The following is a 13,750-nucleotide window of genomic DNA, read 5'->3' as shown; positions in this document are numbered from 1 at the left end:
TGGCTACTGTCTGACAGTACAGGTGCATTAGTGCCAAGACCAAGAGACTAAACAACAGCTTCTATTGCCAAGCTATCAGACTGTTGAACAGCCATCACTAGCCATCTACCAGGTGATGCACACTGCTCACACACACACAAGCTATCACATACACACACACACACTCGCTGTTGTCCCATGTTATAGAGACATTAAACTGAACATAGTGTATTCTCAACATAGCTCATTCTAATAGTTTAATTACACTGTTTATACACACCACACATTCATTTATATACTTGATTTTTTACATAGCTCACTCTAATATATATATTGCTGTACATTTCCTTCTTAGTAAATTGTGTGTAAATTCATCCGGTGTATATACTGTACGTATAGATTGCATTTGGATTACTGTTACAGTGCTACCTGGGTAGTTAATTACATTTGTTCCGACGTTTCTTGATTTTTATTTAAACAAAAATATTATAACAATTTGTGTACTACATTTTACTGCATGGTTAGGAACCAGAACATAAGCATTTCTCTGCACCTGCTATAACATCTGCTAAACCTTGGATGCGATCAATAAACTTTGATTTGATTTGAAGGAGTAAGAGTCCTGTAACTACAGAGCCGTAACAAACAGCACATTTCACCTCCCCCTGTTTCAATCAGGATGGTGGAAGTGATGTAAAGGTCAGATGATACGGCATGCGCCGTTGGACCCTGAAGGTAGAGACGCCCAGATCAGATAAGAGAAGGGATGAGAGGGAGCATAAACTGCTAACACACAAAGAAGGAGCCAGGGAGCTGGATTAACAGGCCAGAATCCCCACTCCGCCCCCCTGCTCCTCGCCTCTTGGCCCCCGACATGCCTCTTACACCCTAGGTAAAAGCTGACAGTTCTGGGCCTGAATGTGGGAATAATGTGATCATTGAACAGGGGGAGCTCAGTGTGGAACTTTTAAAGGTCATAGGCCTCCAGTAGTGGCTCAGCACTCTGAGATCAGCAGCTGTGATTGCGCTACCATGTTACCTCTCAACAATGGCACACAGTTTTACATTCACCAACTCCTCCTGCTGACACTCATCCTTGCGGTCTCTATGCAATACTTGTCTTAAATGTTAGTTTTTCCTCTGTTCTACATGAATAAACAAGGACACAGATACTACTTGCTTCAGGTTGAGTGATAAAAGATACAACAGCAGTACACATCCCCAGTGACTCGTATCTCTCTCTCTCGCTCTCTCAAAGCTGCTTCTGTCATACCTGCTTGCTCAGACTGAGTGAGAGCGTGAGAAAAGACAAGGACAGAAAGATGTGAGTAAGATCTCCAAATTATTTGACATGTTGAAAAAGTGGGGCTTTCACACAGAGATGTAATTCATACCCTTCACTGCTTAAATACAGAAGAAGCAATTTGCTGAGGAAAGAGAGAGATGAAGCAAGAGGGGAGGGAGAGGGGGAGAAAGATGAGAATGAAACTGGTCACTTCATCAGAATGCCAGGGAGGGTAATACTTGACGCTCACGCTGCTCCAAACATGCTAATCAGAACAGACTTGGAGTCCTCCCACCGCCTGATTGACAGGCGCAGATGTGCTGGTACACAGGCAGCACGGGGAAGTAGGCACGGGCATGATGGCGGAATAGAGTGGAGCAAGTACCCGACCCACAGCCCAGACCCGGGCTGATGTATGGCTGCTGGTCACTGCTGAGGCACACATGTGACATTAATGCACAAAGAGTGGACAGACACTGAGAGGTCCTGTGGGAGCATCAGTGTGCCTAGACCAGACCTGGCTAGACGGGGAAAGTCACAACTTAGCTGCTCATTGCGAGGGGAGTGAATGATGCACGTGCCATGCATGGATGGAGGGATGGAGGGAAGGGAAGTCCCTGCTCTGCGTGGCGGGATGGAGGGAAGGGAGGTCCCTGCTCTGTGTGGAGGGATGGAGGGAAGGGAGGTCCCTGTTCTGCGTGGAGGGATGGAGGGAAGGAAGGTCACTGCTCTGCGTGGAGGGATGGAGGGAAGGGAGGTCCCTGTTCTGCGTGGAGGGATGGAGGGAAGGAAGGTCCCTGCTCTGTGTGGAGGGATGGAGGGAAGGGAGGTCCCTGCTCTGCATGGAGGGATGGAGGGAAGGGAGGTCCCTGTTCTGCGTGGAGGGATGGAGGGAAGGGAGGTCCCTGCTCTGCATGGAGAGATGGAGGGAAGGGAGGTCCCTGTTCTGCGTGGAGGGATGGAGGGAAGGGAGGTCCCTGCTCTGTGTGGAGGGATGGAGGGAAGGGAGGTAACCTGCTCTGTGTGGAGGGATGGAGGGAAGGGAGGTAACCTGCTCTGCGTGGAGGGATGGAGGGAATGGGGGCTGTGATGGGCTGCTTGTTTGGGATCTCTCCCAGGATGACAGGAGGGGACCGACTCAGTAAAGGGGGACCCTGCTGTGGACCCACTCTCCCTCCACCACTCTCACAGAGACAGAGCAAGACTGTATATCAACGTGTGTGCAAGATTGAGAATAGAGAGAAAACAAGAGAGAACAAAATAGAGAAAAGAGAGAAAAGAGAGAAAGGAGGCAGAGAGCGAGATACAGGGAGCGAGACACAGAGAGCAAGATGCCAAGAACAAGAGAGACACACAGAGAGAGAGAAAGAAAAAGAGAGAAAGAAAGAGAGAGGTGTACTAGTCTACCCTCTGTTCTCTCCTGCAATATGCCACCATTGCACCCTGGGTCGTGTCAGAAGGGCTGAGGCGCCCACCGCGCCAACTGTCACCCCCCAACCCCCACCAATCACTACCATACCCAAGCCCTAAGGCACTCTGCTGGGCCTGCCACCTCAACAGCCAGCCCTGCCGGCCAAGCAACCACCCAGCCTCCAGCAACAATTAGTCTGCTATCAGACCCTGCTCAGCTCTCTCTCTCTTTATTACTTTATCACATGCCTCTCTTCACAATATACTATAACCATCACTACACTCTACACTGGAGTCCAGGTCTGTATAGTACTCTACTTGTTCAAAGCATTTCCCCCACTTTACATTGTAGAAACCTGCTTCTCTGTGTGGCAGAATGAGGTCTGTTGGCTGCTACAAACAAATAATGTTACACTATCTGATACAACCCACAGAGATGGGGTACGGGGGTCTCCCTCCCTGGTCCATGCTGCTGCTCATGACATTATCAATGGGACCAAGGGGATGTGGTACTCTTCAACGGGGATGCTGGGACTTTCTTGTATGCATGACATCTGGCTCCACCAAACATTGAGAAAGCAGCTTGGCCCTGCAGGCCCAGTGTGGCACCACAGAGAGGGGGGTATGGGTACCAATCTGCAGTGCTCTGCTGCTCAAGCTGTCAATTTAGGTTGGATGGGTACATTTAGGCCCTCACTGCTGTCACCCTGCCTTGCCCCGTTTATGTTGTGGAGGTGGATCAAGGTCTCTTTCCCTCCCAGCTCATAATATTCCCCTCCTCCCCCTCTCATCCTCCACACACTAGCAGCCACAGCACGACTCCCACTCTAATCTGTCTTCATTCTCTATCCTCCTCCTCTACTCTCAGCTGAGTCCATAGCCACTTGAGCACATTACGATAAGCACATTCAGACTCATCACAGTGTGAGAGAATTATAGAAGCTCCCATTATGGAGCCTTTAGATTTAGTATATCTAAAAATGGCAAAATTAACTGTCAGTCAAAGACCACTTTCTGTGTGTCCTTGAGCTGAACTACAATGGCTTTTTAATTTTTTTTTTAAATTCTGTCCGAACAAATGAAAAACACACAATACTAGCTATACCTGTAATATGAATGGAACTCCATGAAAATAACATGGCAAATGCTGTCATTCCATTTGCGTTCTCAAGGAAGTGAATATGTGAACGATCAGTTAATGACCAATTGCGGTGCACACCTCTAATTTGCCAGCCAGCTGTGGCAGGGATGGTGTCAGGCTTTTAACACTGGCTGAGCGTAATGCCAGGTAATGTGCTCAGTGAGGTTAAGCGGACGCAACGTCAGGCTCCTGCATCATCATAACGTTAGCGCCCAGGCACATTTAAATGTTTGTCACCGGTCATTCTCTTTTAGTGTTGAGTGTGATGGTCTGTTTTCCGAGTTATGGATGAGGCAATTTCTCCAGCAACCCATTTTGTGGAGTCATGACGGCACTGTAAAACAAGCCCTTGCAGTTCAATTTGTCGTCTTTAAATCGTAAAATCACACAAGTGTGAAGATAATGGATGAATTCTACACATTGGGTGGTACTACAGTATGACTTTAACACAAGGCCCAGTAATATTGATGTAATACTCACTTGTCTGGTCTCCCAGGCACCTGCAGGCGTAAGCGGCACTTGTTGGCACTCTGAAGTTGATCCTCCTTGATCCGAATGAGTCTCTGTAGAGCTAGACACCAGTCCTGGGCCACAGTCGTGTTCAGGTTCTATGATCCACAAACACACAAGAACATTCTGCTGTGACAAGAAAATATAGCTACAGTACATACTCCCATGTGCACGATATTCTTCTTTCGACTCCTACATGATGCACTTCTGTGTACATTCACAAGCTAACATTCATATCTCATGCTTGCACTCACACCTTTATATTTATGGACAGTACTGACATAACTCAGCAAAAAAATACATTTCCCCTTTTCAGGACCCTGTCTTTCAAAGATAATTTGTAAAAATCCAAATAACTTCACAGATCTTCATTTTAAAGGGTTTAAATACTGTTTCCCATGCTTGTTCAATGAACCATAAACAATTAATGAACATGCATCTGTGGAATGGCCGTTAAGACACTAACAGCTTACAGACGGTAGGCAATTAAGGTCACAGTTATGAAAACTTAGGACACTAAAGAGGCCTTTATACTGACTCTGAAAAACACCAAAAGAAAGATGTCCAGGGTCCCTGCTCATCTGCGTTAACATGCCTTAGGCATGCTGCAAGGAAGCATGAGGACTGCAGATTTGGCCAGGGCAATAAATTGCAATGTCCGTACTGTGAGATGCCTAAGACAGCGCTACAGGGAGACAGGGCGGATAGCTGATCCTCTTTGCAGTGGCAGATCACATGTAACAACACCTGCACAGGATCGATACATCCGAACATCACACCTGCGGGACAGGTACAGAATGGAAATAACAACTGCCTGACTTACACCAGGAACGCACAATCCCTCCATCAGTGCTCAGACTGTCCGCAATAGGCTGAGAGAGGCTGGACTGAGGGCTTGTAGGCCTGTTGTAAGTCAGGTCCTCACCAGACATCACCAGCAACAACATCGCCTATGGGTGCAAACCCACCGTCGCTGGACCAGACAGGACTGGCAAAAAGTGCTCTTCACTGACGAGTCGCGATTTTGTATCACCAGGGGAGATGGTTGGATTCGCGTTTATCATCGTAGGAATGAGCGTAACACCGAGGCCTGTACTCTGGAGCGGGATTGATTTGGAGGTGGAAGGTCCGTCATGGTCTGGGGTGGTGTGTCACAGAAACATCGGACTGAGCTGGTTGTCATTGCAGGCAATCTTAACACTGTGCATTACAGGGAAGACAACCTCCTCTCTCATGTGGTACCCTTCCTGCAGGCTCATCCTATCATGACCCTCCAGCATGACAATGCCACCAGCCATACTGCTCATTCTGTGCGTCATTTCCTGCAAGACAGGAATGTCAGCATTCTGCCATGGCCAGTGAAGAGCCCGGATCTCAATCCCATTGAGCACATCTGGGACCTGTTGAATCGGAGAGTGAGGGCTAGGGCCATTCCCCCCAGAAATGTCCGGGAACTTGCAGGTGCCTTGGTGGAAGAGTGGGGTAACATCTCACAGCAAGAACTGGCAAATCTGGTGCAGTCCATTAGGAGGAGATGCACTGCAGTACTTAATGCAGCTTAATGCAGTGGCCACACCAGATACTGACTGCTACTTTTGATTTTGAACCCCCCCCCCTTTGTTCAGGGACACATTATTCCATTTCTCTCAGTCAAATATCTGAGGTAACTTGTTCAGTTTATGCCTCAGTTGTTGAATCTTGTTATGTTCATACAAATATTTAGACATGTAAAGTTTGCTGAAAATAAACGGTATTGACAGTGAGAGGATGTTACTTTTTTTGCTGAGTTTACTTACACTCTCTATGAAAAGAACCCTCCACCCCTTCCTCATAAAACTGCTTTGATTTATAGACCTTTTCATCAACCCACGGCAAAGCACTTTATACCATCAAATACGTCATACACATTACATCTCCTACACCACTTTTACAGTTAAGTCCCCCCAGTCATACTGTAAGAATCAAATCAATTTATGAAGTCAATGAGCCATGCGGAAGCATTTCCTATATTTGTTTGGTGGACATTTATATTATAACTGGGTGGAGTGTGAAATCAATAATATGGCGTAAAGCCCATTTTACTCCACCTTAAAAAAATAGAGATCCAAAATGCCACCTTTCCACTGAGAGGCTCTTTGGAGATTGCTGGAGTATACTGTGACTGTGTTATGTACAGTAGCTTTAATGTGATTGTGGCTACTGGTCGGTGTCCTGATTTGAACACAACAGAGCTCACTGCAGGAGAGAGAGGCACCACATTCTTCAGGAGATAGCCCTCAAATCTGTCACATCTCTGATTCTCTGTTTTTGATATTTTTTGGTATTTTATTAGGATCCCCCATGGGGATATCAAATGTATTTATGCTGTTATCAATTGGTGATTCCAGAAAGATGTGTAGCTTTTACAGTGGGGCAAAAAAGTATTTAGTCAGCCACCAATTGTGCAAGTTCTCCCACTTAAAAAGATGAGAGAGGCCTGTAATTTTCATCATAGGTACACTTCAACTATGACAGACAAAATGAAAAAAAAAATCCAGAAAATCACATTGTAGGATTTTAATGAATTTATTTGCAAATTATGGTGGAAAATAAGTATTTGGTCACCTACAAACAAGCCAGATTTCTGGCTCTCACAGACCTGTAACTTCTTCTTTAAGAGGCTCCTCTGTCCTCCACTCGTTACCTGTATTAATGTCACCTGTTTGAACTTGTTACCAGTATAAAAGACCCCTGTCCACAACCTCAAACAGTCACACTCCAAACTCCACTAAGGCCAAGACCAAAGAGCTGTCAAAGGATCCCAGAAACAAAATTGTAGACCTGCACCAGGCTGGGAAGACTGAATCTGCAATAGCAGCTTGGTTTGAAGAAATCAACTGTGGGAGCAATTATTAGGAAATGGAAGACATACAAGACCACTGATAATCTACCTCGATCTGGGGCTCCACACAAGATCTCACCCCGTGGGGTCAAAATGGGTTCACAAGAACGGCGAGCAAAAATCCCAGAACCACACGGGGGGACCTAGTGAATGACCTGCAGAGAGCTGGGACCATAGTAACAATGCCTACCATCAGTAACACACTACGCCGCCAGGGACTCAAATCCTGCAGTGCCAGACGTGTCCCCCTGCTTAAGCCAGTACATGCCCAGGCCCGTCTGAAGTTTGCTTGAGAGCATTTGGGTGATCCAGAAGAAGATTGTGAGAATGTCATATGGTCAGATGAAACCAAAATATAACTTTTCGGTAAAAACTCAACTCGTCGTGTTTGGAGGACAAAGAATGCTGAGTTGCATCCAAAGAACACCATACCTACTGTGAAGCATGGGGGTGGAAGCATCATGCTTTGGGGCTGTTTTTCTGCAAAGTGACCAGGACAGCTGATCGTGTAAAGGAAAGAATGAATGGGGCCATGTATCGTGAGATTTTGAGTGAAAACCTCCTTCCATCAGCAAGGGCATTGAAGATGAAACGTGGCTGGGTCTTTCAGCATGACAATGATCCCAAACTCACCGCCCGGGCAACGAAGGAGTGGCTTCGTAAGAAGCATTTCAAGGTCCTGGAGTGACCTAGCCAGTCTCCAGATCTCAACCCCATAGAAAATCTTTGGAGGGAGTTGAAAGTCCGTGTTGCCCAGCAACAGCCCCAAAACATCATTGCTCTATAGGAGATCTGCATGGAGGAATGGGCCAAAATACCAGCAACAGTGTGTGAAAACCTTGTGAAGACTTACAGAAAACGTTTGACCTCTGCCATTGCCAACTAAGGGTATATTTCAAAGTATTGAGATAAACTTTTGTTATTGACCAAATACTTATTTTCCACCATAATTTGCAAATAAATTCATTAAAAATCCTACAATGTGATTTTCTGGATTTTTTTTCTAATTTTGTCTGTCATAGTTGAAGTGTACCTATGATGAAAATTACAGGCCTCTCTCATCTTTTTAAGTGGGAGAACTTGCACAATTGGTGCCTGACTAAATACTTTTTTGCCCCACTGTATATGATCACATTTTAATTGCATTTTAATTCTCCATTTTGAATTTCATTGTGAATGTTCCCAGAAATAAATTTCCCCAAATGTCTTCCTCAAATGTCTTCCTCTCTATCATCTATCATAACTATCATGTTTGTTGTTGTACAATGCCCTGCATTTAACAAAATAACACTGTTCATGCATTTTCAATATCCAATCAAAGCATTCTGTGTTCTCAGTGTTCAGACCTGTAGATAGTTGGGTTGTGGAAGAAAGAAATCACTTTATGAGTGCAAGCATTATTTTGACTTATCAGCTTTATTAAAAAATGTGTCAAGATGCAAATTAAATCTCTTTAAAGTAAAGACCATTGTTTTGGAGGTCAGGCTGCAGTTCACATTTTTGAAGAAGGTAATATGGATGTAGGCTTTTCTGAGTAACTCAGCATGGGCTATGATGTGATGCAATAAATACTATAGTAGAACAACATGTTGGGTTTGGGCTGTGTATACCAAGTATGTCTGCTATAGCATTCCTACACCAAGTAGTGAGGCAGCGTGTTATATAGTAAGTAGTAGGGTATGCTGGTGTTACATAGTAATTAGTGGGGTGGTGTTATATAGTAAGTAGTGGGGTTGGCTGGTGTTACATAGTAATTAGTGGGGTGGTGTCATATAGTAAGAAGTGGGGTGGGCTGGTGTTATATAGTAAGCAGTGGGGTGGGCTGGTGTTATATAGTAAGAAGTGGGGTGGGCTGGTGTTATATAGTAAGAAGTGGGGTGGGCTGGTGTTATATAGTAAGAAGTGGGGTGGGCTGGTGATATATAGTAAGTAGTGGGGTGGGCTGGTGTTATATAGTAAGTAGTGGGGTGGGCTGGTGGTACATAGTATGTAGTGGGCTGGTGTTATATTGTAAGTATTGGGATGGTGTTATATAGTAAGTATAGAGCTGGTGTTATATAGTAAGTATTGGGGTGGTGTTATATAGAAAACAGTGGGTTGGTGTTATATAGTAAGTAGTGGGGTGGTGTTATATAGTAAGTAGTGGGGTGGTGTTATATAGTAAGTAGTGGGGTGGTGTTATATAGTAAGTAGTGGGGTGGTGCTATAGAGTAAGTAGTGGGCTGGTGTTATATAGTAAGTAGTGAGGTTGGCTGGGATTATATAGTAAGTAGTGGGGTGGGCTGGTGGTACATAGTATGTAGTGGGCTGGTGTTATATTGTAAGTATTGGGATGGTGTTATATAGTAAGTATAGAGCTGGTGTTATATAGTAAGTATTGGGGTGGTGTTATATAGAAAACAGTGGGGTGGTGTTATCTAGTAAATAGTGGGGTGGAGTGGTTTTATATAGTAAGTAGTGGGGTGGTGTTATATAGTAAGAATTGGGGTGGTGTTATATAGTAAGTATTGGGGTGGTGTTATATGGTAAGTATTGGGGTGGAGTTATATAGAAAATAGTGAGGTGGTGTTATATGTTAATTAGTGGGGTGGAGTGGTGTTATATAGTAAGTAGTGGGGTGGTGTTATATATTAAGTAGTTGGGTGGGGTGGTGTTATATAGTAAGTAGTGGGGTGGTATTATATAGTAAGTATTGGGGTGGTGTTATATAGAATACAGTGGGGTGGTGTCATATAGTAAGTATTGTGGTGGTGTTATATAGTAAGTAGTTGGGCAGGGTGGTGTTATATAGTAAGTATTGGGGTGTTGTTATATAGAAAATCATGGGTTGGTGTCATATAGTAAGTAGGGGGTGGTGTTATATAGTAAGTAGTGGGGTTGTGTTATATAGTAAGTATTGGGTTGGTGTTATATAGAATACAGTAGGGTGGTGTCATATAGTAAGTAGTGGGGTGGTGTTATATAGTAAGTATTGGGCTGGTGTTATATAGTAAGTATTGGGGTGGTGTTATATAGAAAATAGTGGGGTTGTGTTATATAGTAAGTAGTAGGGTGGTGTTATATAGTAAATAGTGAGGTGGTGTTATACAGTAAGTTGTCGGTTGGTGTTATATATTAAGAATTGGGGCGGAGTGGTGTTATATAGTAAGTAGTTGGGTGGAGCGGTGTTATATGGTAAGTAGTGGGGTGGGGTGGTGTTATATTGTAAGTTGTTGGGTGGAGTAGTGTTATATAGTAAGTAGTGGGGTTGGCTGGGGTTATATAGTAAGTAGTGGGGTGCTATTATATAGTAAGTAGTGGGTTGTGTTATATAGTAAGTAGTTGGGCGGGGTGGTGTTATATAGTAAGTATTGGGGTGTTGTTATATAGAAAATCATGGGGTAGTGTCATATAGTAAGTAGGGGGTGGTGTTATATAGTAAGTAGTGGGGTTGTGTTATATAGTAAGTAGTGGGGTGGTGTTATATAGTAAATAGTGAGGTGGTGTTATATATTAAGTAGTGTGGCGGAGTGGTGTTATATATTAAGTATTGAGCTGGTGTTATATAGTAAGTATTGGGGTGGTGTTATATAGAATACAGTGGGGTGGTGTCATATAGTAAGTATTGGGGTGGTGTTATATATTAAGTATTGGGGTGGTGTTATATAGAAAATAGTGGGGTGGTGTCATATAGTAAGTAGTGAGGTGGTGTTATATATTAAGTAGTGTGGCGGAGTGGTGTTATATAGTAAGTAGTGGGGTGGTGTTATATATTAAGTAGTTGGGTGGGGTGGTGTTATATAGTAAGTAGTGGGGTGGTGTTATATAGTAAGTAGTGGGCTGGTGTTATATTGTAAGTAGTGAGGTTGTGTTATATACTAAGTATTGGGGTGGTGTTATATACTAAGTATTGGGGTGGTGTTTTATACTAAGTAGTGGGCTGGTGTTATATATTAAGTAGTTGGGTGGTGTTATATAGTAAGTAGTGGGCTGGTGTTATATATTAAGTAGTGGGCGGTGTGGTGTTATATAGTAAGTCGTGGGGTGGTTTAACATAGTAATTAGTGGGGTGGTGTTATATATTAAGTAGTGGGGTGGTGTTATATAGTAAGTAGTGGGGTGGTGTTATATAGTATGTTGTGGGGTGGTGTTACATAGTAAGTAGTGGGGTGGTGTTATTTAGTATTTATTGGGGTGGTGTTATTTAGTAAGTATTGGGGTGGTGTTACATAGTAAGTATGTCAGGACCCGGTTACGAACGTGGGTCTCCGGAGTGAGAAACAGTCACTTAACCAACTGAGCCACGAATAGTCAGCAGAAGCCAGAAGATGAGGCAGACACAGCAGTACTTAAGACGGTGTATTTAATAAAGTAAAAAGGAGAAGTCCTTCAATACAAAATGGCAAATCCAAAAGGTGGTAGGTATAGCACAAAAAAGCCTCAAGAAATACTCAAAAAACAAAAACAGAATTCCACAAGAGCGTCCACCGGAATCGACAAGAATACACAGAACACTAGGGCTGGGTGCTAACATACAAACACAGAGCACAGAACTGAGGGAAACTAAGGGTTTAAATACAATCAGGGAAAACGAGGCACAGGTGCAAATAATAATGGGAATCAAGGGAAAAAACATAAGGTCAAAATACACAATGGGGGCATCTAGTGACCAAAACCCGGAACAACCCTGGCCAAATCCTGACAGAATCCCCCCCCCTAGGAACGGCTCCTGACGTTCCTACCAGCTCTCTCAGGGTGGAGGGCCCTGAACTGACGAATGAGGTCAGGGTCCAGGATGTCTTTGGCAGGAACCCAGGAGCGCTCCTCGGGACCGTAGCCTTCCCAGTCCACCAGATACTGCCAGGACCGCTGCACCCGGCGGGAATCCAGTATCCGATGGACGGTATAAGCCGGCTGGCCTCCAATGACACGAGGCGGAGGGGGAGGTCTGTCTGCCGGGACAAGGGGAGAAAAACCAACAGGTTTTAACAATGAAATGTGAAATGTGGGATTAATCTTAAGGGATCTGGGTAAGTGTAGGCGATAAGAAACTGGGTTAACTCTCCTGGCAACCTTGAAGGGACCGATGTATTTCTGGGACAGCTTGCGAGACTCCACCCGTAGTGGTAAGTCTCTTGTGGAGAGCCAGACTCTCTGGCCGGGGCGCAGGGTAGGCCCGGGACGGCGACGTCTGTTGGCTTGTTGTTGGTACCTCTGTGAGGAACGCATAAGATTAAGACGGGTCTTCCTCCACATAAGCCGACAGCGTCTGACGAAATTCAAGGCTGAAGGCACTCTGACTTCTGCCTCCTGGTCCGGGAACAATGGAGGAGCATAGCCAAACTGACACTCGTGCGGGGACATACCAGTGGAGGAGGAGCGCAAGGTGTTGTGCGCGTATTCGGCCCAAACAATAAAGGATGACCATGTGGACGGGTTGTCACGAGTCATACATCGGAGGGTGGTTTCCAGCTCTTGATTCATCCTCTCTGTTTGGCCATTGGACTCCGGATGGTACCCTGAAGATAGACTGGCAGAAGCCCCCATGAGTTGGCAGAAGGCCTTCCAAAACCTTGAGGCGAACTGGGGACCTCTGTCAGAAACCATATCTTGAGGAATGCCGAAGACTCGGAACACGTGATTAATAACCAACTCAGCCGTTTCCTTGGCAGAAGGTAACTTAGTCAGAGGGACGAACCTGGCCGCCTTTGAAAACCTGTCGATTATGACTAGGATAGTAGTATTGCCATGGGATGGAGGAAGTCCAGTAATAAAGTCCAATGAGATATGGGACCAGGGTCTGTGGGGAACAGGTAAAGGGTGAAGGAGTCCTTGAGGGCGGAGGTGAGAAGATTTGCCCTGGCAGCACACGGGGCAGGCATTGACGAAAGTGGCAACGTCTTCTCTTATGGTAGGCCACCAGAACTTACGCTGGATGAACTCCAAGGTGCGACCTACGCCCGGATGACAGGTGAGGCGAGAGGAGTGCCCCCACAGAAGGACCTGAGTCCTCACTGCCTTGGGGACAAACAACCGATTGGCAGGACCTCCTTTCGGGTCCGGTTCGCTAGCTTGAGCACGTCTCACGGTATCCTCAACTTGCCACGAGATCGGAGCCACAATCTTAGCAGCAGGAAGGACAGGCATGTCCGTGTCATCTCGAATGGCAGGAGCGTAGACTCGGGACAGGGCATCCGGTTTGAGATTCTTCGACCCGGGCCGATAGGTGAGGATAAACTGGAATCGATTGAAGAAAAGAGACCATCTAGCAGGTCAAGCTTAGTGAAAACAACTGCTTCCTGGAGCAGCTCGAAGGCTGTGGCCATAAGGGGTAGCGGGTAACGGTTACGGACGGTTATGGCATTGAGTCCCCGGTAGTCGATGCAAGGATGTAATCCACCGTCTTTCTTGGCCACAAAGAAAAACCCTGCTCCCGCCGGGGAGGTGGATGGACGCATGAGGCCTGCTTCCAGAGCGTCCTTGATGTAGGTATCCATAGCAGCTCGTTCGGGTGGAGATAGGGAAAAGATCCGACCCCTGGGGGCAAGTGCCCGGAAACAGGTCG

The 13,750-nt window shown here is 45.5% G+C and overlaps 1 protein-coding gene across 1 annotated transcript in view; it reads right to left on the bottom strand.

Annotated features, from left to right (window-relative positions):
• The window catches only part of LOC135541604 (rho guanine nucleotide exchange factor 10-like protein), a 160,846-nt gene that overhangs the window by 111,846 nt on the left and 35,250 nt on the right, over positions 1 to 13,750 (bottom strand). Inside the window, 1 exon segment of the mRNA XM_064967913.1 lies at positions 4,296 to 4,423. Coding sequence (XP_064823985.1) covers positions 4,296 to 4,423 — 128 coding nt within the window.

Source organism: Oncorhynchus masou, chromosome 6 (genome assembly GCF_036934945.1).
Source record: "Oncorhynchus masou masou isolate Uvic2021 chromosome 6, UVic_Omas_1.1, whole genome shotgun sequence".
Taxonomy (NCBI): domain Eukaryota; kingdom Metazoa; phylum Chordata; class Actinopteri; order Salmoniformes; family Salmonidae; genus Oncorhynchus; species Oncorhynchus masou.
Note: the sequence above shows the minus strand (reverse complement) of the source record. Positions and strands in the feature narration are given on the sequence as shown.